Below are 25,584 nucleotides of genomic sequence, written 5' to 3' on the forward strand. Positions count from 1 at the left end.
ACTTTATTCACAATATATGGCATATATTTATTTTTCATCTGGGTCAGTGGAACTTTCTAGGTGTTTGTATAATTTTGAATTTCACAAGAACAGATTCTTGGAATATTCACGAATTCTAATAACTCTTTCACGTATATGGGACACCGGTGTCCCAAGATTTTAATTTTGAGTTTACAGCTACAGTGAACGGTCATTTCTAAAGAAAAATAAGTTATTTTTTAGAATTTAATGTCACTACATGCTAAAAAGGATAATATTCTGCGATATCCTTCGAAAACATTTTTTCCATTTTTCATCAAAAATGATTAATATATATAAAAATAAAATGTGTGGTGAAGTCATATCATATGAAAGGGATAACAGAGATATGAAAACTTATTACAACACACGACAGACAGACCTTGCTATCTATAAACTTCTCTATCTACAAAGATTTAGAATATGTATATATGTATAGATATCTTATGGAAGTTTCAAACGCAATAACAAACTAATATATACCTTTTTCCTATAGGGTAACTTTATGTGAAATCTTTACTGACATTTGCAGTACTCTAAACAAATAGTAAACAAAGTCTGCACAAGACTGTTACAACAAATAGAAATAAATGAAAAATAAATACACAATTTCACCGAGTCAGATAAATAATCATACAAATGCATTCAAGCATTTTAAATAATAATAATAATAATAACATAATAATATAAATACCATCTAGACTAAGTATTACTCTCTAAGAAACCGGCTGTTTATGACATATACGAGGTTTAAGTTAAATAATTTAGATAAGTCTCTAAGGAAAACAATTTTTAAATATTTAAGGCTTAAAGCAATGATTATGATTTATACCATCATCGTTTTAAAAGTAGTCTCGAAATAATATTATTTTTTATTTATTTATTATGTTGCTATTCATATCAGTATTTTCAGGGGTTGTTTGCCCTAAATCAATTTCCTATTTTAAGATGTGAAATGTATTTGAAAGCTTCTTTTTTATTTAAAAATTAATAAACGTTAAGGAATTTTTTCCTTTCCATTTCATTTAACCACTTTTATTTGTTTATTTCGTCTTTTTGAAATGTATGTAAAATACTCTATTCATATATCTTCTTTTTATATAATCTTTATTATCTTCTTGCATTTTCTTAAAGTTTCAAGCTGTGTCTAATACTTTGAGTCATAAGAATAAGGAAAGAACTTACTTTACTCTTCAACATTTATAAACTTCAAAAAATCTTTAAATAATAACTCGTTCAAAATATTTCGTGAATATTCCAAGAACTGCACTACTCGTTAAAAATGTACAGCAATTATGTGGCATACTTTTAGGCTTAATATATTAGATAACCTGTCTTTACTCAATTACACCTTAGTATTTAGCTTACAACTTCTTTTCCTATTCATTGCTAAGAATTTAATTTTGATTTGTAGTTTTATTCCTACATCTTACACTTAATTTCATTCTTCATGTCTTACAGATAAATTTGAATACAGTTTTTCTTTCGTTTTACTTATACACTTATGAGGAAGTCGTTTTACTTATGTTTTAAGTCTTTTGGTGGGATTATATTTATATTTTATGGTTGTTAAAGTTAAAAAATCCTTAAAACAATCTATGGATTTTTTGTCTTTATGATTTATGTTGTGTTTTAAGTAACAAACTTTACATTTGTATAAAGATGTTTTAATATTCGTACTTACATTTACTTTATCTTCTACTTCATTGTCTTCCATTAATGTGTCTGATGGTGGTGGTGATGATGGTATTGTGGGGGACTGTCTGGAAGAAAATGTACAAGAATATGCAGATGAGTTTGGGAATTTATGAATCATCATAAAGATTAATTATATTACTTAAAGAAAAGGCATTGAATGCAAAAGTTTCTTCTTCATTCTGTTGGAAGATATTGAAAAGACCTTGAAAAGTTTTTTTAAGGAATTTTATGTTTTGATATCTATTAGCTTCTCATTTCAAAACATAAAGAGATCAACAAACCACTCGCTATAGAATAGACAGGTCTAGTCTCCATAGTCTTAAATCTCTCCACTTGTCTAGACTAGATTTCAATCTATAATCTCTCGACTATACAACAGTCTATGGCCTATATTCTCTTGGCTATAACAGAGTTTCTTGTCTATAGAATAATCTACAGACTGTATAGTCCCTGGACTAAAGATCAGTCTGTAATGATCACGACTAAATATTAGTCTCTCGACTATAGAAAAGTCCATAACCTCTCGATTATAGATTTGTATTTATTCGACTATAATCAACTCTTTAGTTGTTTGACAGTGTCTCGACTATCGAATTATATATAGTATGGACTAAAGACCAGTCTGTAATAATCTCGACTAAAGATTAGTCTCTTTATTGTCTGTAACAGACAATAATCTCTCGATTATAAAACAGTCCATAGCCTCTGGGTTATACTTCAGTTTGTAATCATTCGACTATAATCAACTTAATCAAGACCAGGCTATAGAATCCCGACTAGAGATCAGTCTATAGCCTGCTACCAAAGAACAGTCTCCCGACTACAGATAAGTCTATAATTTCTCGTCTTTAGTAAGTCTATATTTTCGAGTAGAGAAGAGTCCTTAGACTTTCGACTAAAGATCAGTCTACAGAAAAGTCTATAATGTCTCGACTATTGATCGGTCTATAGTCTCTTGTCTATATATCAGTCTACAATCTCTGACTATAGATCAGTCTATAGTCTCTGTAGATCAGTCTATAGTCTCTAGACTATCGGTCATTCTATGGTCTCTAGACTATAGATCAGTCTATAGTATCTAGACTATAGATCTGTCTATAGTCTCTAGACTATAGATCAGTCTATAGTCTAGACTAGATCAGTCTATAGTCTCTAGACTATAGATCAGTCTATAGTCTCTAGACTATAGATCAGTCTATAGTCTCTAGACTATAGATCAGTCTATAGTCTCTAGACTATAGATCAGTCTATAGTCTCTAGACTATAGATCAGTCTAGTCTATAGTCTCTAGACTATAGATCAGTCTATAGTCTCTAGACTATAGATCAGTCTCTAGACTATAGATCAGTCTATAGTCTCTAGACTATAGATCAGTCTATAGTCTCTAGACTATAGATTAGTCTATAGTCTCTAGACTATCGATCAGTGTATAGTGTCTAGAATATGGATCAGTTTATAGTTTCTATATATCAGTCTATTGTCATTCGATTATAGAAAAGTCTATAGTCTCTCGACTATTGATCGGTCTATAGTCTCTCGACTATTGATCGGTCTATAGTCTCTTGACTATAGATCAGTCTATAGTTCCTTGACTATAGAACAGTTTATAGTCTCTTGACTATATATCACACTATATTCTCAGTCGTAAACAATCTATAGTCTCTCAACTATGGATTGTTCTATAGCCCCTCGACTGTAGCAAAATTCACATTCTGTTGACTTTTTTTTCCGTACTTTAGATATAAAAAATTTACATAAATTAAATTTCATTTAAATAATTTCTCCTTCATCAACATTTCCTCTCTACTAATTCAGCAAATAAACATGTTGGCAACTTAATTAGTAAGGAAATCCGTTTTAAATAAAAATAGCTGTAATAGAGAGAACGTAGCACAAACTAAAGGAAAATCCTTTATCCTAATGTAAAATGTTGCTGATGGCAACCTTTTATTTGTTAAATTAAAAAGTACCGGAAACAAATCCAGCTAAAAATACAAAAATATATATCACAAAAACAACAACAACCGTAATGAAATATAGAATCCAACTGACATAAACCAAAAAAACAATAATGATAAAGGATGAAACAAATGTTAGTTCTACAATATTCAACTTTGTCGAATCACACAAACCCTTCACCTGAAAATTTAAATTTTTTGATGATACTTTATTGGAGAATTGCCATATATTTTGCATTGTTTTGAGAAGCAGAATTTGATCCGTAGGATATCTTGGGCCCTCAGAGGAAGTAATCTGGGGTTTTTGACATATATGAACTATTTATGAAACGATTTTGATCATTTTTAATAACAACATTCTCGAATATAAATCCGATTGATTTGTTAAAGTTTTGTGTCCTTAAGAAATCAGGGATTTTTGAAAAATGTATTTTAACTAACAAACCGACAGACGGTCATAGCTAAATCAACAACTCTATCAATAAAGTTCTTGAAATTATATATTTTACAAACGTCATGTCTAACTTATATAACCTACCATTATCACAATACTGAACTTTCTAAAAAAGGGAATAACATGGGTTACTAAGCCAACCGCACTCATCATTACAACGCACTCATCAGTAAAACTGTTGATGGCTCCAGCTCAGTATAAAGATTTCGAGGATGAGGAGTGAGTGATGATGAATATGAAGGCGATGATGATGATGATGTTGTTAACAGGCAACATTTGATGCATTTCATATTGCTAAACCTTTAGCCTTATTTTAAAAACTTTTTTATTTATTTATTTCATTGAAGCGTTTTATTTTCAAAGAAATCAAAAGGTTTTTTAATCAAAATTTTGTTAACTAGAGTTTTGTTTTTATATTTTTAATCAACCTAATTACAGAGTTGGAGTTAATGAACTTTTCTGTAAATTCAAGTCATTTCTGTAAGCAGTTGTCATGGTGTGTGTTAATAAAAATTAACTATTTGACTGCAGTTCAAAATGTAACTAATGTTTTACTTTAATATTACACAGACTAAAATCGAAAAAAACACCGTTTCCTTTAAAAAATTTAAATCCAGTAGAAATTTTCAATAATAAACCATTAATCAAGAGACCTTCCTCTCTTATTTAAAAATAACCCAAATTTAATATAATGGGCCTAGCTTCAAAATGAGTTTATAATTTCTTCTTCATAAAAGGGAAATGGTGTTCCCTGTTTCCTTTACAAAAATTTAAAATTCGTCCTTTTAGTAGGTATGTGTAAATATTTTGTCATTGTCACATCCAACAGATGTTATCCTAAACTCTGATTAGTGAGTTTAACATTTTATTTTATTACATAAGTATTTAACACTTCTCTACCAAATAGTCCTGTAACATGTTTTCTCCTATTCCTTTTAATATGTCTCTCCTTCTTATTCTTGTCCTGTCAAAGTATTTAATCTTGTCAAAACAAAAAAACATACCAACAGAAAAAAATTAAAATGTCCAAGTTTTCTGTCACTAACATTTGTGTCCTGTTTTTACTACTCGTCCATCGGCCATTTATTCTTCAATCTGTCTTTATTTTTTTTTTTTTTTTTTGGCTTTTTGTTGTTGTTTGTCTCCATTACAACTGTGATTTTTGTTTGTTTGTTTTAACCAAAAAGGAAAAGAAAATTTCTCCCCTTTTTCAGCTTTTTGATTGCAGTTTGTTGGGAAATGGAATAATAAATGACTTTTAACATGAACCAAATTAAATCATGATTTTTTGTGTAGTTTTTGTTTTTACTACTAAATTCGTTCAAATAAGCTTTTGAAAAATCAAAGAAAGAAAAAGCAAAATTTAATTTGTAATTAATTTAAAAATGCATAGAAATTAGTCAATTGTGCATAAAACAAAATAGTAAATGTAAACAAAATAGATTTGATAATATATTATTAAACTTTGCTAAAAAATAGCTTGTTCGTGAATATTCCAAGAACTTATTTTATTAAATTTCAACTAATTGTAGCATACTTTTAGGCAAGAAGAATTATCCTGTCTTTCTTGTCGTTTTTAACAAAATAACAGTCTATAAACTCTGGACTATTGAACAGTTTATAGTCTCCGGCCTATTGAACAGTCCAGATTATAGAATAGTCTATAGTCTCTGATCTATAGAATAGTTTTAAGCATCTGGACTGTAGAGCAGTCTATAGTCTCTGGACTGTAGATCACACTATAGGCTCTGGACTATAGAGCAGTCTTTAGTCTCTGGACTATAGAGCAGTTTATAATCTCTAGACTATAGAGCAGTCTATAATCTCTGGACTATAGACCAGTCTATAGTCTCAGGACTATAGACCAGTCTATAGTCTCGGGACTATAGAGTGTCTATAGTCTCTGAAATAAAGAGCAGTCTATAGTCTCAGGACTATAGAGCAGGCTATAGTCTCTGGATTAAATTTCAACTAATTGTAGCATACTTTTAGGTAATTTTTGAACTAAAAAACAGTCTATACGTATTGCAACATTGAACAGTCTCTAGTTTTCAGAATATTGAACAGTTCGGATTATAGAACAGTAGATAATCTTTGACCAATCTATAGTCTCTGGACTATAAACCAGTCTATAGTCTCAGGACTATAGAGCAGTCTATAATCTCCGGACTATAGACCACTCTATAGTTTCTAGACTATAGACCGGACTATAGTCACTGCACCAGTCTATAGTCTCTGCACTATACAACAATCTTCAGTCTCAGGACTGTAGAAAAGTCTATAGTCTCTAGATTCTGAACTATTGAATGGCCTATAGTCTCTGGAAAATCTGAACAATCTACATTGTCTATAAAAGTCAGTCTCTTGGCCACTAAACAGATCTGTCTATGATCCAGTAACAGTCTAAAGTCCTTGGACTATAAACTAGTCTATAGTCTGTGGACTATAGAACAGTCTATAGCCTCCGGACTCTAGAACATCCTACAGTCGATCAGCTTTAAAACAGCTTAGAGTCTTCATTTCCCCCACATTACAAATCGAGATTCTTGCTTTTGCATATTCATTAAAAATCATTCAAATTTTAAGTGTTTGTTAAAATCAAATTAATTTCAACACAATTCTAACATTAATTGAATGAAATTGTCTGCAACTTCGTTTTTTTCATTGTGAAACGCAACGAAAGGAATGTTTTCCTTTCAATTAAACACGCACTAAAAAATCAAACAGACAACAGCAGCAATTTTTTCTTTTTTTTCCATTTCTTTATATCAAGTTCAAACTGCTACCGAACAGAATACACAACTAAATTTCCGTTTTTGCACTTTATTAAATAAAGAGCCAAAAAAAAAGAAGAGAAAACGACAAATCCAAGAAGGGAAACGCCTGTAAATTACTTGAAAAATGTATGGGTAGACTACAGGAGTAAAAAAAGGAATAGATAAGGGCGTATCTAACGCCTTTATAAAAGTGAATATATACGTGAAAAAAGAAAAGCTTTAAGCATATTAAAACATTTCTCTACATAAAATAGACTACACTTCAAGATGTCAGCAATACGGGTTTATGAACAAACAATCATGGTTTAAAAAAAAATAACAAAGAAAATGTAAGAAGTAGGGAAAAAAATTGTGAAAATGCACTTGAAAACAATCTCAGGAGCAAAAGGATGTTTGCCTGCAGGACATAATGACAGTGACACAGACAAAATATTCTATTCTATCAAAAACACACACTCAGACTTTAGCACATATGTACATACATGTATTTATAAGGTTTGCAAAATGTTGCCTCAACTTCACTTATTTACACTTAACAAATTCACTTGTTTAGCGTTTTTTCTTCATTCTTTTCTTATTTCTTTTTTAAGCAGAATATTTATGTGACTGCTCAAACATAAATATAAATCGTAAATCACCAGTTAACACCAACTTGAAATCATTTACAGTTTTGTTAGTGAAAATGTTTTGAAAAATTTATTTTGAAAATCCTTAACCGGCTCTTAAGTATTGTGTGTTTATTTCCTAAATTCCCATAGTTTGAGTTTGTATTTGTTATGCCGGCCGACCGGCATTTTTATTGATTTTTCTTATTGCATTTTAACTTTTACTTTTTTGTCGCAGTCTGCTTCCTGCTCCTCTAGTCATTATTATCCTTGAATGTTTCTTTATTTATGCGACTGACTGGGTTTTTGTATTGCTTATCTATTCGAAGTGTTAAATATTCGGTTGAAAGGAAAAGTTATTTTTCATTTTTTGTCTATTTTGATGCCGCAAAAAAAACTTTTTCTTTTAAAGTTTCTATTTATCGTGTGTGTAGTCATATGTGTAAATATGGAGAATGTTAATTCAATGCATTTCCGGTTGGAGGGGTAAATGTTTTAAGAACTTTAGTAATTTTGTGTAACTTGGATTTTAACAATATTTTAAATATATTTTTATAGATAAAGTTTTATGACTTTTAAAGATTTATTAAATGACTGATCTGTAGAGAGAGACTAAAGAATCTTCTTTAGTCCACACATATTGGATTGACTATAGAGTCTATAGTATAGACCAAAGACAGTGAACTTTTATCTTTTTAATAGATTTATTAAATGACCGATCTGTAGTCCAAGACTTTGGGTTTGACTGTTTTTTATTCCAGAGACTACAGACCATGTAGTTCATAGACTATAGCCAGTTCTACTGTTCTAAAAAGCTTTCTAGAGTTCAGAGCCTATACCTTATACGGTCCATAAACTGTAAGCTTTTCTATAGTCCAGACACTATAGACAGTTCTAGCGATCAGGAACTTTAGACTATTTTTTCTTCCAGACCTTACAGACCATGGAGCTCTGAGACTATAGACAGTTCTACTATTCCAAACCTGGACACTATAGACCGCTCTAGAGTTCAGAGTCTATCCTATATAAGGTCCCCAAACGGTAAGCTTTTCTATAGTCCAGACACTATAGACAGTTCTACCGATCAGAAACTTTAGACTGTTCTTTAGTACATGGCCTGCAGTTTGTTCTATAACGATTTTAAACTATTATAAAATCCACGGACCTTAGACCTTTGTAGTGCATAATCTGTAGACTGTTCTATAGTCCGGAAACAGGTGACTGTTTTACAATCCAGAGAATGTGTACTCTAGACTCTAGAGACTATAAACTGTCTAGAATCTGTAAACTGTTCTATAGTCCAGAAACTGGTGACTGTTCTCTAGTGCAGATAGACTTCTCAGTAGACCAGATACTACACACTGTCGCATGGTTCAGAGACTATTGCTATTTCTATAGTCGAGAGACTGTAGGCTGTTCTATAGTTTAAAGACTATAGACTGGGATTATAAACTGTTCTAAGGTACATAAACTATAGACTATTCAATAGTCCAGAGACTGACTATAGTCTTTGATCTATAAGATATAGTTTATGGACTACTGTAGCCGTTCTTCTGTCTCTGGACTAATACTGCAGTGAAAATGTGTTTAAACTTTGTATTGGTACGTTTTGGAAGTCAACCTATATAGTCTATAACAGTCTATAGTCTCTCAACTATGGAACAGTTTACAGTCTTTAGATTGTAGAGCAGTCTATAGTCTCTGGACTATAGAACTATATACAGTCTCTGAAATATGCCACAGCATGTAGTCTCTGGTCTTCTGAATAGTCTATCTGCAGTACAGAAAAGTCACAAGTTTCTACAAACTATTCTACAGAAATTTGTTCAGTATTATATCAAAAATTCTTAATTTATTATTTTTTTTAATATTTTTTAAAATGCATCAAGTCTTTAAATATTAAACAAAAGTATGTCATTTTCATATTTCTTTTAAAACTGACAGTAGTCAACTACATTCGTATAAAAAAAATTAAATATTTAAGTACAATTGAAAAATGTACTTTATTTTTAAGTGCAAGTATATAAAAGTATCATATATCCGGTCTACAATAACAAGCACACACACTAGCACATACATATTTTTCTTCATTTTATTTAAAAAAACAAATGACAAAAACCATTAGGAGAAAAATAAGATGAAAAATATAAAATGTTGATGAAAAATCGCTTTTGCAAAAAAAGTCATAATAACGAAAAAGCTTTTATAATAGAAATCTTCTTTTAAAAACTCCATACATTAAGTATCTACATAAGTAAAAATCTCTCTAAACAGGATCATAGGTTTCGACAGCATTATTTTCTGTTTTTATACGAAAATGATGATGTTGAAACTGAAAAACAATTTGAAACGTGTGTCTGTTATAAAAATTAAACAATAATTTGCCATAAAGTTTAAAATGTGGAAAAACCATAAAATAACAAAAATCATGAGGCTGATAATTTTGAAGATGACTTTTGGCAGAGTCAGATGGGGTATCACATTGACGCATTTGAGCGATTTTTTAATAATCATAATAGCAGAAAAAAGCAACACGCCTTTTTAAGTATGCAATTTAAGCGATTTTTTGCTTTTCATTTCTTTTGGTGCAAAAAACTGTTTTTATATTTATTTTTCTAGTCTTGTTAAATACACAATATTTGTATTTTTCCTTTTTGGAATTTTGTTTCTTTAAATGGTATTTGTTTCAGAGCTGGTATTATGTTACATCAAACAAAAAATAAATAAACATCAAGCAAACGACTTGAAACCTAAAAATTTACAGACAGAGGATTACCTTGGCATTTATGTACTTTCATAAACATATGAATTCAAGTCTGTCTGTCAGTGGAACCCATCTGTCTATTTATCTTTGGGTTTGTCTTTCAGTTTATTTTTTATGTTGTTTATGAGTACATTTTTTCAACGTTAAAATATTTAAACAAATGGTTGCATATAATAATTTTTTTCTTTGTTATTGTTTTTTTGGGATAATAGAACCTGCTATTTAATAAGAACATTAGAATATACAATACTTAAGGTATAATACATTCAACTTTGCTCTTCTTAGTAGATAAAAGGGTAACCAAGAGACATTCATTCTTAGGAAAAGCCCCAGAGTAAAAAGAACCTAAATAGTTTAAAAACTTTGTTAGTGGAATTATTTATTAAGAGGGTTAATGGTGAAGGCGGCTTTTGCACTAAGTACCAGGCGAAAACCAGGTCAAGTCGACAAGGTATAGACAGACTTTGATTACAATAAAAGATGCCTCAATGAGAAACCAAAATCACTGAATTTCTTAGAAAACCATTTCTTTTACAGGACCAGAACTGAACTAGAACTGAACTAGAACTGAACTAGAACTGAACTAGAACTGAACTAGAACTGAACTAGAACTGAACTAGAACTGAACTAGAACTGAACTAGAACTGAACTAGAACTGAACTAGAACTGAACTAGAACTGAACTAGAACTGAACTAGAACTGAACTAGAACTGAACTAGAACTGAACTAGAACTGAACTAGAACTGAACTAGAACTGAACTAGAACTGAACTAGAACTGACTAGAACTGAACTAGAACTGAACTAGAACTGAACTAGAACTGAACTAGAACTGAACTAGAACTGAACTAGAACTGAACTAGAACTGAACTAGAACTGAACTAGAACTGAACTAGAATCTGAACTAGAACTGAACTAGAACTGAACTAGAACTGAACTAGAACTGAACTAGAACTGACTAGAATGTAACTAGAACTGAACTAGAACTGAACTAGAACTGAACTAGAACTGAACTAGAACTGACTAGAACTGAACTAGAACTGAACTAGAACTGAACTAGAACTGAACTAGAACTGAACTAGAACTGAACTAGAACTGAACTAGAACTGAACAGAAACTAGAACTGAACTAGAACTGAACTAGAACTGAACTAGAACTGAACTAGAACTGAACTAGAACTGACTAGAACTGAACTAGAACTGAACTAGAACTGAACTAGAACTGAACTAGAACTGAACTAGAACTGAACTAGAACTGAACTAGAACTGAACTAGAACTGACTAGAACTGAACTAGAACTGAACTGAACTGACTAGAACTGAACTAGAACTGAACTAGAACTGAACTAGAACTGAACTAGAACTGAAGCTAGAACTGAAACTAGAACTGAACTAGAACTGAACTAGAACTGAACTAGAAACTGAACTAGAACTGGAACTAGAACTGAACTAGAACTGAACTAGAACTGAACTAGAACTGAACTAGAAACTGAACTAGAACCTGAACTAGAACTGACTAGAACTGAACTAAGCTAACTAGAACTAGACTACGAACTGAAACTAGAACTAGAACTGAACTAGAACTGAACTAGAACTGAACTAGAACTGAACTAGAAACTGAACTAGAACTGAACTAGAACTGAACTAGAACTGAACTGAACTGAACTAGCACGGAACTAGAACTGAACTAGAACTGAACTAAACTGAACTAGAACTGAACTAGAACTGAACTAGAAACTGAACTAGAACTGAACTAGAACTGAACTAGAACTGAACTAGAACTGAACTAGAACTGAACTAGAACTGAACTAGAACTGAACTAGAACTGAACTAGAACTGAACTAGAACTGAACTAGAACTGAACTAGAACTGAACTAGAACTGAACTAGACTGAACTAGATCTGAACTAGAACTGAACTAGAACTGAACTAGAACTGAACTAGAACTGAACTAGAACTGAACTAGAACTGAACTAGAACTGAACTAGAACTGAACTAGAACTGAACTAGAACTGAACTAGAACTGAACTAGAACTGAACTAGAACTGAACTAGAACTGAACTAGAACTGAACTAGAACTGAACTAGAACTGAACTAGAACTGAACTAGAACTGAACTAGAACTGAACTAGAACTGAACTAGAACTGAACTAGAACTGAACTAGAACTGAACTAGAACTGAACTAGAACTGAACTAGAACTGAACTAGAACTGAACTAGAACTGAACTAGAACTGAACTAGAACTGAACTAGAACTGAACTAGAACTGAACTAGAACTGAACTAGAACTGAACTAGAACTGAACTAGAACTGAACTAGAACTGAACTAGAACTGAACTAGAACTGAACTAGAACTGAACTAGAACTGAACTAGAACTGAACTAGAAACTGAACTAGAACTGAACTAGAACTGAACTAGAACTGAACTAGAACTGAACTAGAACTGAACTAGAACTGAACTAGAACTGAACTAGAACTGAACTGAACTAGAACTGAACTAGAACTGAACTAGAACTGAACTAGAACTGAACTAGAACTGAACTAGAACTGAACTAGAACTGAACTAGAACTGAACTAGAACTGAACTAGAACTGAACTAGAACTGAACTAGAACTGAACTAGAACTGAACTAGAACTGAACTAGAACTGAACTAGAACTGAACTAGAACTGAACTAGAACTGAACTAGAACTGAACTAGAACTGAACTAGAACTGAACTAGAACTGAACTAGAACTGAACTAGAACTGAACTAGAACTGAACTAGAACTGAACTAGAACTGAACTAGAACTGAACTAGAACTGAACTAGAACTGAACTAGAACTGAACTAGAACTGAACTAGAACTGAACTAGAACTGAACTAGAACTGAACTAGAACTGAACTAGAACTGAACTAGAACTGAACTAGAACTGAACTAGAACTGAACTAGAACTAGAACTGAACTAGAACTGAACTAGAACTGAACTAGAACTGAACTAGAACTGAACTAGAACTGAACTAGAACTGAACTAGAACTGAACTAGAACTGAACTAGAACTGAACTAGAACTGAACTAGAACTGAACTAGAACTGAACTAGAACTGAACTAGAACTGAACTAGAACTGAACTAGAACTAGAACTGAACTAGAACTGAACTAGAACTGAACTAGAACTGAACTAGAACTGAACTAGAACTGAACTAGAACTGAACTAGAACTGAACTAGAACTGAACTAGAACTGAACTAGAACTGAACTAGAACTGAACTAGAACTGAACTAGAACTGAACTAGAACTGAACTAGAACTGAACTAGAACTGAACTAGAACTGAACTAGAACTGAACTAGAACTGAACTAGAACTGAACTAGAACTGAACTAGAACTGAACTAGAACTGAACTAGAACTGAACTAGAACTGAACTAGAATTGAACTAGAACTGAACTAGAACTGAACTAGAACTGAACTAGAACTGAACTAGAACTGAACTAGAACTGAACTAGAACTGAACTAGAACTGAATTAGAACTGAACTAGAAATGAACTAGAACTGAACTAGAACTGAACTAGAACTGAACTAGAACTAAACTAGAACTTAACTAGAACTGAACTAGAACTGAACTCGAACTGAACTAGAACTGAACTAGAACTGAACTAGAACTGAACTAGAACTGAACTAGAACTGAACTAGAACTGAACTAGAACTGAACTAGAACTGAACTAGAACTGAACTAGAACTGAACTAGAACTGAACTAGAACTGAACTAGAACTGAACTAGAACTGAACTAGAACTGAACTAGAACTGAACTAGAACTGAACTAGAACTGAACTAGAACTGAACTAGAACTGAACTAGAACTGAACTAGAACTGAACTAGAACTGAACTAGAACTGAACTAGAACTGAACTAGAATTGAACTAGAACTGAACTAGAACTGAACTAGAACTGAACTAGAACTGAACTAGAACTGAACTAGAACTGAACTAGAACTGAACTAGAACTGAACTAGAACTGAACTAGAACTGAACTAGAACTGAATTAGAACTGAACTAGAAATGAACTAGAACTGAACTAGAACTAGAACTGAACTAGAACTGAACTAGAACTAAACTAGAACTTAACTAGAACTGAACTAGAACTGAACTCGAACTGAACTAGAACTGAACTAGAACTGAACTAGAACTGAACTAGAACTGAACTAGAACTGAACTAGAACTGAACTAGAACTGAACTAGAACTGAACTAGAACTGAACTAGAACTGAACTAGAACTGAACTAGAACTGAACTAGAACTGAACTAGAACTGAACTAGAACTGAACTAGAACTGAACTAGAACTGAACTAGAACTGAACTAGAGAACTAGAACTAACTAAACTAGAACTTAACTAGAACTGAACTAGAACTGAACTCGAACTGAACTAGAACTGAACTAGAACTGAACTAGAACTGAACTAGAACTGAACTAGAACTGAACTAGAATTGAACTAGAACTGAACTAGAACTGAACTAGAACTGAACTAGAACTAAACTAGAACTTAACTAGAACTGAACTAGAACTGAACTAGAACTGAACTAGAACTGAACTAGAACTGAACTAGAACTGAACTAGAACTGAACTAGAACTGAACTAGAACTGAACTAGAACTGAACTAGAACTGAACTAGAACTGAACTAGAACTGAACTAGAACTGAACTAGAACTGAACTAGAACTGAACTAGAACTGAACTAGAACTGAACTAGAACTGAACTAGAACTGAACTAGAACTGAACTAGAACTGAGCTAGAACTGAACTAGAACTGAACTAGAACTGAACTAGAACTGAACTAGAACTGAACTAGATCTGAACTAGAATTGAACTAGAACTGAACTAGAACTGAACTAGAACTGAACTAGAACTGAACTAGAACTGAACTAGAACTGAACTAGAACTGAACTAGAACTGAACTAGAACTGAATAGAACTGAAACTGAACTAGAAATGAACTAGAACTGAACTAGAACTGAACTAGAACTGAACTAGAACTGAACTAGAACTAAACTAGAACTTAACTAGACTGGAACTAGAACGAACTCGAACTGAACTAGAACTGAACTAGAACTGAACTAGAACTGACTAGAACTGAACTAGAACTGAACTAGAACTGAACTAGAACTGAACTAGAACTGAACTAGAACTGAACTAGAACTGAACTAGAACTGAACTAGAACTGAACTAGAACTGAACTAGAACTGAACTAGAACTGAACTAGAACTGACTAGAACGAACTAGAACATGAACTAGAACTGAACTAGAACTGAACTAGAACTGAACTAGAACTGAACTAGAACTGAACTAGAACTGAACTAGAACTGAACTAGAACTGAACTAGAACTGAACTAGAATTGACTAGAACTGAACTAGAACTGAACTAGAACTGAACTAGAACTGAACTAGAACTGAACTAGAACTGAACTAGAACTGAACTAGAACTGAACTAGAACTGAATTAGAACTGAACTAGAAATGAACTAGAACTGAACTAGAACTGAACTAGAACTGAACTAGAACTAAACTAGAACTTAACTAGAACTGAACTAGAACTGAACTTGAACTGAACAAAACTGAAGAAAAACTGAACTAGAACTGAACTAGAACTGGACAATAGAAATAGATAAATAAGAAATGATACTAAAAAATTTGATAATTTTAAGTAATTTTGAAAATTGACTGGAAATTCAATAAAAAGTTTTTGAGTCTGGCAACTCTTCTACTACATTTCATTGTTTTCAAAAAAAAAATAAATGTCTAAAACATTTCAATCCCACCAGACATTGTGGCATCAAACGGAAATGCATACTTTTTCAACCGTAAGCTAAACGAGTTCATATTTCAAATGCTCACGCAAAAAAAAAATAAGAAAAATTCGCACTTAAACAAAAAATTTATAAAATATGCAAATTTTTGCATAAACAAAAAAATATTTTAAGCAACATAGATTTTTATATTTTATCTATTTTATCTGTATATATAAAAATGAATGTGTGTTTGTTTGTATGTTTGTATGTTTGTATGTTTGAACGTTATAGACTACTAAACGGCTGAACCGATTTTCTTGAAATTTTCACAGCGTATTCCGGCATGTCTGGAATAGGTAATAGGCTACTTTTTATTTCGAAAATTGAGTGGGCCCACATTAAGAAAATATAAAATCCGTATATTTGAGATAATATAACAGTTAGAGTCCTCAAATTTTTTCGGAGCCACTTTAGTGTCAATATGATCATTTAGGACAAAAAGTAGGCGGACTAGCATTAGGGGGCGTGGCACCTCCCATATAAATTAGACACAAAAATTCGTTTATCTGGGAAACTAATATAACTAAATTCTTAAAATTTAGCACGAAGAACTTTAACATCCATGTAAACATTTTGGGTAATAAATTGGGGGACTACCCATGAGGGGAGCGGCACCTCCCATATTAATTAAAAACAAAAATTCGTTGATCTGGGAAACTAATAGAACTAAATTCTTAAAACTTTGCACGTGGCACCTCCCATATAAATTAAATACAAAAATACGTTTATCTTGGAAACTATTACAGTTAGAATCTTAAAATTTTGCACGAAAAACTTTAACCTCCATCAAAACATTTTGGGTAATAAATTGGCGGACTACCCATGAGGGGAGCGGCACCTCCCATATTAATTAAAGACAAAAATTCGTTTATCTGGAAAATTAATGGAACTAAATTCTTCAAATTTTGCACGAAGAACTTAAATATTCATTTGAACATTTTGGAGGAAAAAAGCGGTCTTTCATCTGGGGGGTCTTGAAGCCCCCACATGAATCAAATAGAAAAATTCGTATATCTGAGAAACTATTAGAGCTAGAATCTTCAAATTTTACATGGAGAACTTTGAAATTCATGTGAACATTTAGAGCATAACGGGCGGACTTTCAATGGGTGGCTTGGCACAACATATATGAATTAAATACAAAATTTCGTGCATATTGGAAACTCTTATATTATTCAAATTTTTTATAGATAGATAGAAATTGGCGATAGATAGAAACTGGCGAACTTGCAATAATTTGCTTGACATCTTTCATATGTTACATATAATAAATCTGGTATTTATTTATACATATTCCTTTTAGGGTAGCAAAGCACACAGGGTATAGCTAGTAATAAATAAAATAATATACATTTATATACTTTTTGTAACCTAGAGATTATTCTTGTATATTTAAACAATAGATAAACCATACAAATGTCAGCCGGTTGGTTGGTTGTCAGCAACATTTAAAGTCTTTCTTTTACTTAAAACAAAAAAAGGGAATTTGTTGGTGTTTGTAGAGTCTTCTGCTATAGCTTTAAGCCATAAAGTACTTTTTCTTTCCACTAATAACGTCACTGTCGTTACAGTGCTTTTTTATATTTATTTTATTTTTCGTTATATGGAGGGCAATACCATTAAAAAGATTTGTTGATGTTTCAGGTTTTTTGTTTGTTTGTTTGTTGTTGATTGTTTTTTGCGAATGCAAAAAGTCATAAATATTTTGCACGCTTCAATTGACACGCGTTTGGTGTAAACAATTTGATGTTGTTGACAAAATATATAGAATTTGCTTTTATTTTCATTTCGCACAGAGCCTGCGGAGATTGAGTGCACAATTGTACCAGGGTTGGAAATGTTTATTAAGACATATTGTATATTTAACACTTTTAGCTACATTTCTGCTCTCTTCTATCTTAAATAGAAAAAAAGTTACATTTACTATCACTATGACTAGATTTGTGTTTAAAAAGTAAAAAGAGTAAATTTGTTATTTCAATTTAAGTACCATTTGAAAATCTACATTTTTCCTTCCCTGCTTCCATAACGCTTGTCTATGTGTATGAGCGAATATCTGTCTGTCTTTTTTATCTATCTAATAACAGTGGGTGTGTTTTTTGTTGAAGTATTTTGGCATTGAGTTACAAACAAGTACAACCAAAAAGCCAACGTTCAAAAAATATCTTTTTGATGATGTTTAATGATAAAATAACAGAAATCATAAAAAATATCTATTACATTTCTATCTACATTAAAGCGTCACAGGGAGTGATGAGAGTAATTTACATAAACAATTTAAAAGAATTTAAAGAAACAATTTATGAGTAAAATATTTTAGCAGCAAAAACATATAAATACTTTAACACAGAAAAAGCATAAAATTAAGCTCCTAAAAGCAGCCTACTTGTACGAAATGGTTTACAATTTGAAAAAGTTCCTTTAAAATAGTTTAAGTTCTAAACATCCCAGCAAAAACTTATATTGAAAAGTAATGAGGGTTACTTTTTATTTAAAAATATACTTTCCACGTACTTTTCACCAGAAAATGTACTTTTCATAAGAAAACGAAGCTTTTACTCAAAAATAATACCGATCACTAGAAGAATTTTCATCAGAAAATGAACTTTTTGGTAGAAAAGATACTTTACGAACTTTCGCTAGAAAAAGCTAAATTTACTAAAAATTCTTAATTTCACTTTAAACTTCGAAATTTTATTAAAAATGTTCAATTTTACTGGAAATTGTTAATTTCAGTAGAAATTCGAAATTTTGTTAGAAAATCGAAATTTAACTTTAAATTTCGCTGTTAATTCAAAATTTCACTAGAAATTCGAAATTTCACTAGAAATTCGAAATTTCAATAGAAATTACGAAATTTCACTTGAAATTTTGATAAAGATTTAAAACAAATTCGAAATTGCGCAAGAAATTTTAAATTTCACTAGTAATTAGATTCATAAAAATTCGAAAATTTTTTTTAATTAAAAATTTTAATGGAAATTTCACTAGTAATTCGACATTTCACTAGAAATTCGAAATTTGAATACAAATTTCAACATAAATTCCACAATATTTAACTAGATATTAGAAATTTCACTAAAAATTAGAAATTTCACTAGAAATTAGAAATTTCACTAGAAATTAGAAATTCCACTAAAAATTAGACATTTCACTAGAAATTAGAAATTTCACTAGAAATTAGAAATTTCATTAGAAATTAGAAATCTCACTAGAAATTCGAAATTTTACTAGAAATTATAAATTTCACCAAAAATTCGGAATTTTACCAAAAAAAAATTACATTTTACTAGAATTATAAAAATTTCGATGTAAAGTCATAAAAAATCGAAATTCGACATTTCACTAAAAATTCACAATTTCAAAACAAATTTAAAATTTCACCAGGAATTCGAAATTTCGCATAAATTCAAAATTCGATATTTCACTAGAAATTCGAAATTTCACTAGAAATTCGAAATTTCACTAGAAATTTGAAATTTTACTAGAAATTCGAAATTTCACTAGAAATTCGAAATTTTACCAAAAAGTTAAATTTCACTTGAATTTTGAAACTGTGCTCGAAATTTGGCTAAAAAATTAATATAAATTCAAAATTGCACAAGAAATTTAAAATTTTACTAGAAAATATAAATTTCGATGGAAATGAAAAATTTCGAAATTTAAGTAAAAATTCAAAATTTTATTAAAATTTCGAGATTTGGCCAAAAATTCGAAATTTCAATACAAGTATAAAATTTCACCAGAAATTCGAAATTTTAATAAAAATACGACATTATACTATAAACTCACTAGAAATTCAAAATTTTACTGAGAATTCGAAATCCAAATTCACTAGAAATTCGAAATTTAATAAGAAATTCGAATTTTAACATTAAATTCGAATTTTAAGAAGAAATTCAAAATTTCACTGAAATTTCGAGATTTGGCTAAAAATTCAAAATTTCAATACAAATATAAAATTTCACCAGAAATTCGAAATTTTTCTGAAAATTCTACATTTTACTAGAAACTCACTAAAAATTCAAAATTTTCTTAGAAATTCGTAATTTCAATATAAATTCGATAAGATTGAAATTCGAAATCACAATTTTTTCTGAAGTTCGAACAATTAATTATTTTTAGAAATTCATAAATATGTAATTTCACTAAAAATTCAAACATTCACTAAAAAGTCTAAATTTCACTAGAAAATAAAATATTTGTTAGAAATAGGCGATTTAATTTAAAATCGAAATTATATCGGATAATTTGTTTGATACATTTTTATTGTCTGACACCCGTATAATGCTTGTTAGACTGTAAAATAGACCTTAAGTAAAAAAAAACATAAAAAACACAACTATAATTGGCAGCAGCTGTGTGAACATGGTAAAAATTAGTGAAAATGACAGTGACTACAAACAGCAAACCCCTTTCAAACAAACCTCCAAAACAAAGTATGTATGCAAAAAGGGAAAGAAAAACAAACAATTGCCAAACTTTACAAAAAAAAATCTAAAAAGTCCTGCAAAAAAGGTAAAGTACAAAAAAACCTTTTATTTAAAATTCTAACGAAATCAGGCAGGAGAAAGTCAAAGATTTTAAACAAAAGTAAAATATATAAGCCGCTTTACAAACTTTACGCAAAAAAAACTATATAAAGTGAGAAAGTGTTAAAACAAAGTATTTTAATAAATTTCATTTTTTTCTCTTCTTCCAGTCCCGTACATCTCTGGTGTCTAGTTCAGATGGTGGCATATTGGCTGAGGGTGAAACCTCTAGTGAAACTTCACGTGGTTCAGATGATTCACCGCCATGCGATTTAAGTCTGGTCGAACGTTTGTTGTTGACACATCCAGTGTGGTTTTTACCCGGTATACAACGTTCAGGAGCTGTTCATTTTTTGCAAGGCAAAGAAGAGGGGGTAAGTTGACAAGAGAAAAAAAATGCAAATATTTTTAGCATAGTGAAAAAATTAATTAGCCAAATTTTTCAATGTTCATAAAAAAATAAAAATCGTTTGTTAAATGTGTTAAAACAAAAGGAATTTTTTAGCATGTCATAACAATTTATGGAGATTTTTGAAAATGTCATGTTATGTAGAAACCACTGGTAGCATGTAGAAAACATCAAAGGCTTTTTTAGTTTTTAAAATGTTAGATATTTAATATAAATAACAAAAGCAATAATTCACACTTTGACGGATATCACTAGTTAGAGAAAAATCTCTTAACATTAGAGAGTTTTTGAATAGAAAATCTCTGTACACTACAGCAAAATTTCTCTATAGAAAATCTCTTTATATAAAATATAAAATACATCTATATTAGAGAGCCTTTTCTATGGAAAATATGATAAAATCCTCTTATATAAGAGAGAGCCTTTCTAAAGAAATTCTTTATGTAAGAGAGAGCCTTTCGTAAAAGCTCTTCATAAAAGAGAACAATTTTTTTCTATAGAAAATATCTCCATATTATAAAGAATGTTTTTATAAAAAAATCTCTTTTTTTATTTTTTTTCTAGAAAAACTTTCTACATTAAAGAGAGTTTTTCCACAGAAAGTCTCTCTACATTAAAGAGTGTTTTTTCGACAGAAAATCTTAAGATAGTTTTTCTATAGAAAATCTCTTTCTACATTAAAGAGAGTTTTTCTATAGAAAATCTCTTTCTACATTAAAGAGAGTTTTTCTATAGAAAATCAGAAAATCATTAAAGAGAATTTTTCTACAGAAAATCTCTTTATATTAATGAGAGTTTTTCCATAGAAAATCTCTCTCGATTAAAGAGAGTTTTTCTATAGAAAATCTCTCTCTATTAAAGAGGGTTTTTCTATAGAAAATCTCTCTCGATTAAAGAGAGTTTTTCTATAGAAAATCTCTCTCGATTAAAGAGAGTTTTTCTATAGAAAATCTCTCTCGATTAAAGAGAGTTTTTCTATAGAAAATCTCTCTCGATTAAACAGAGTTTTTCTATAGAAAATCTTTCTACATTAAAGAGAGTTTTTCTATAGAAAATATCTCTATATTAAAAGGTGTTTTTAGACAGAAAATCCCTCTATTTTAAAGAGAGTTTTTCTACAGAAAATCTCTCTCGATTAAAGAGAGTTTTTCTATAGAAAATCTCTTTCGATTAAAGAGAGTTTTTCTATAGAAAATATCTCTACATTAAAAGGTGTTTTTAGACAGAAAATCCCTCTATTTTAAAGAGAGTTTTTCTACAGAAAATCTCTCTAATAAAAGAGTGTTTGAAACCTCTCTAATAAGCCTTTTATAAGCCTTTTTCTACAGAAAATCTCTGTACATTAAAGAGAGTTTTTCTATAGAAAATGTCTCTACATTAAAGAGAGTTTTCTATAGAAAATCTCTTTACTATAAGGAGAGTTTTTCTACAGAAAATGTCTCAACTTTAAAGAGAGTTTTTCAATAGGAAATCTCTCTACATTGAAGATAGTTTTTCTATAGAAAATCATTAAGTCTATAGAAAATCTTATTACATTTAAGAGAGTTTTTCTATACAAAATCTCTATAGAAAATGTCACATTAAATAGATCTTTCCTATAGAAAATCTCTTTAAATTGAAAAGACTTTTTCTATGAAAGATCTCTCTACATTAAAGAGACTTTTTCTATAGAAAATCTTATTACATTCAAGAGAGTTTTTCTATACAAAATCTTTATAGATTTTGTATAGAGATGAACTCTCTTTATAAAGAGAGTTCATCTCTTTTTTCTGCAGAAAATCTCTTTTTAATTAATTTACGTTGACATGTAAAATTATAACGATATCGACATAAATGTCTTTTTCATGTAATTAATACATAAATTATTTGTTTAAATTTCATACCATATTATATTTCAATTAATTATACAATGAAATAAAAATTACGTTAAAACAATAATAAAATAAAAAGAAAAATAACAGAAAACAGAGTTTGTTTGTCATTTTTGTGGTCAACCACAAATTGCATTTAATTACATTAACAAAAAAGAAATTATATAATTTTTTTCCAACATTTTTAAATAAAAATCTCATGTGTTATTAATTTATTTTCGTTTTTTTTTTGTGCCACATTTGCTTATAAAAAAATTACATTGATTAAATACAAACACCATGTGGGTTTTTGTCACATTTTTCAAATAATGTCTGGAGCGACTCTCGTTTACATTTATAGAATTAATTTTATTAAATTCGATTGCATTAAATATGCAAATTTGTAATTTTCATGTTCAACAACATTTGTACAATTGAAAAATCGTCATACGATTTGTAGTCCCAGCCAGACCCACTCAGTTTAATAAGGCTGCTGCTGGGGCTGGTTTATTCATCTGCATTTAAATTACAAAATAGAAAAATACGGAAAAATTTTCTATTGATTATTGTGATAATTCGTATGAATGTGTGGAATTTTTAAAAGTATGAAATTTTATTTGAAATAATTGTAATGTGTATATTGTAAAGCAAATACATGGAATATTTGTCGTAGAAGCTAAATAAATCATATTTTTTTCATGTAGTGGCAAATGCATTTTAAATATAAAATTTTCTATTTAAATTTAATTGAAAACATATTTATTTTATTAAAATTTAATTATCGACAAAATACAGCGAACTAATTGCATTAAATTTTAACTAATTGTTTGTGATTAATATTCATAGACTGCAAAAAAATTTTAAAATTGCATAAATTATATCCAAATGCATTTAAATTTTTAAAAGTTAAGCAAAAACATTATTTGCAACTGTTTATTAAATTAAAATATTAAAAATCACTTATAAAAAAGAATTCAAGACTTCTAACTCCTCTCATCAAATAGTTTTACGAAATTTATGTTAATTTGTACTAGTGATTGATCTCATTCTTTCAAGATTTTTAGGCAGTGTTTTAGCTAATAACCTTCTGAAACTAACTGGTTCCCACTTTTACCCATCCCTGTTATTTATTAACAAATTCTCAATAATTGCTTAATTAATGTATCGACTTCTTTTCTTTAAAAATTACACAAATAGCTGTAAATGTTTTGCTGATTAAACAATTTCCATAAAGTCTAATTTATACTTGTATTATTATTGTTGTTATTGTTTACTTATTATACTCTTAACAGTATTTACACAATTTGCAATCAATTAACATAAAACTGCTATTGTAATTGTTTTTGGGGTAAACAATTTTACGAATCTGTATACGTGAACGACCACACACACACGCAAATTGTAACGTAAATTTACTCGACAGTGGGACCAAAACTTGATCAAATAAGGAACACAAAAAATTCTACACAATAAAGTGGTCTCTCTCTAAAGCAGAGAGAAATTTTCTATAGAAAATCTCTTTAAAGCAGAGAGAAATTTTCTATAGAAAATCTCTCTAAAGCAGAGAGAAATTTTCTATAGAAAATCTCTCTAAAGCAGAGAGAAATTTTCTATAGAAAATCTCTCTAAAGCAGAGAGAAATTTTCTATAGAAAATCTCTCTAAAGCAGAGAGAAATTTTCTATAGAAAATCTCTCTAAAGCAGAGAGAAATTTTCTATAGAAAATCTCTCTAAAGCAGAGAGAAATTTTCTATAGCAAATCTCTCTAAAGCAGAGAGAAATTTTCTATAGAAAATCTCTCTAAAGCAGAGAGAAATTTTCTATAGAAAATCTCTCTAAAGCAGAGAGAAATTTTCTATAGCAAATCTCTCTAAAGCAGAGAGAAATTTTCTATAGAAAATCTCTCTAAAGCAGAGAGAAATTTTCTATAGCAAATCTCTCTAAAGTCTCTAAAACAGAAAGAACTTTTCTATAGAAAATCTCTCTAAAACAGAAAGAACTTTTCTATAGAAAATCTCTCTAAAGCAGAAAGAACTTTTCTATAGAAAATCTCTCTAAAGCAGAGAGAACTTTTCTATAGAAAATCTCTCTAAAGCAGAGAGAAATTTTCTATAGAAAATCTCTCTAAAGCAGAGAGAACTTTTCTATAGAAAATCTCTCTAAAGCAGAGAGAACTTTTCTATAGAAAATCTCTCTAAAGCAGAGAGAAATTTTCTATAGAAAATCTCTCTAATGCAGAGAGAAATTTTCTATAGAAAATCTCTCTAATGCAGAGAGAAATTTTCTATAGAAAATCTCTCTAAAGCAGAGAGAAATTTTCTATAGAAAATCTCTCTAAAGCAGAGAGAAATTTTCTATAGAAAATCTCTCTAAAGCAGAGAGAAATTTTCTATAGAAAATCTCTCTAAAGCAGAGAGAAATTTTCTATAGAAAATCTCTCTAAAGCAGAGAGAAATTTTCTATAGAAAATCTCTCTAAAGCAGAGAGAAATTTTCTATAGAAAATCTCTCTAAAGCAGAGAGAAATTTTCTAAAATCTCTCTTTTTTATAGAATTCCCCTTTAAACTAGAGAGTTTATCTAAACTATATAAAGTTTTTCTATAGAAAATTTCTATATTATTTTATTTTAATTTCGAATTATCTATTGCCTGTGGGTCTGTTTTTCAATATTGTCTCCCACTGTCTGGTAAAACAAACAATTACGAAATGTA

General features: G+C 30.1%; 1 protein-coding gene across 3 annotated transcripts in view; it reads left to right on the forward strand.

Annotated features, from left to right (window-relative positions):
- The window catches only part of LOC119604416 (protein sprint), a 288,645-nt gene that overhangs the window by 207,876 nt on the left and 55,185 nt on the right, over nucleotides 1-25,584 (forward strand). For all 3 annotated transcript variants that reach the window (XM_037956998.1, XM_037957000.1, XM_037956999.1), the window contains one exon: nucleotides 20,785-20,988. In XM_037956998.1, coding sequence (XP_037812926.1) covers nucleotides 20,785-20,988 — 204 coding nt within the window. The remainder of the gene's footprint in view (nucleotides 1-20,784; nucleotides 20,989-25,584) is intronic.

This window comes from Lucilia sericata, unplaced genomic scaffold, assembly GCF_015586225.1.
Source record: "Lucilia sericata isolate MDLA Ls3-8-SP2 unplaced genomic scaffold, ASM1558622v1 Contig000390F_arrow, whole genome shotgun sequence".
In the NCBI taxonomy this organism is placed as follows: Eukaryota; Metazoa; Arthropoda; class Insecta; order Diptera; family Calliphoridae; genus Lucilia; species Lucilia sericata.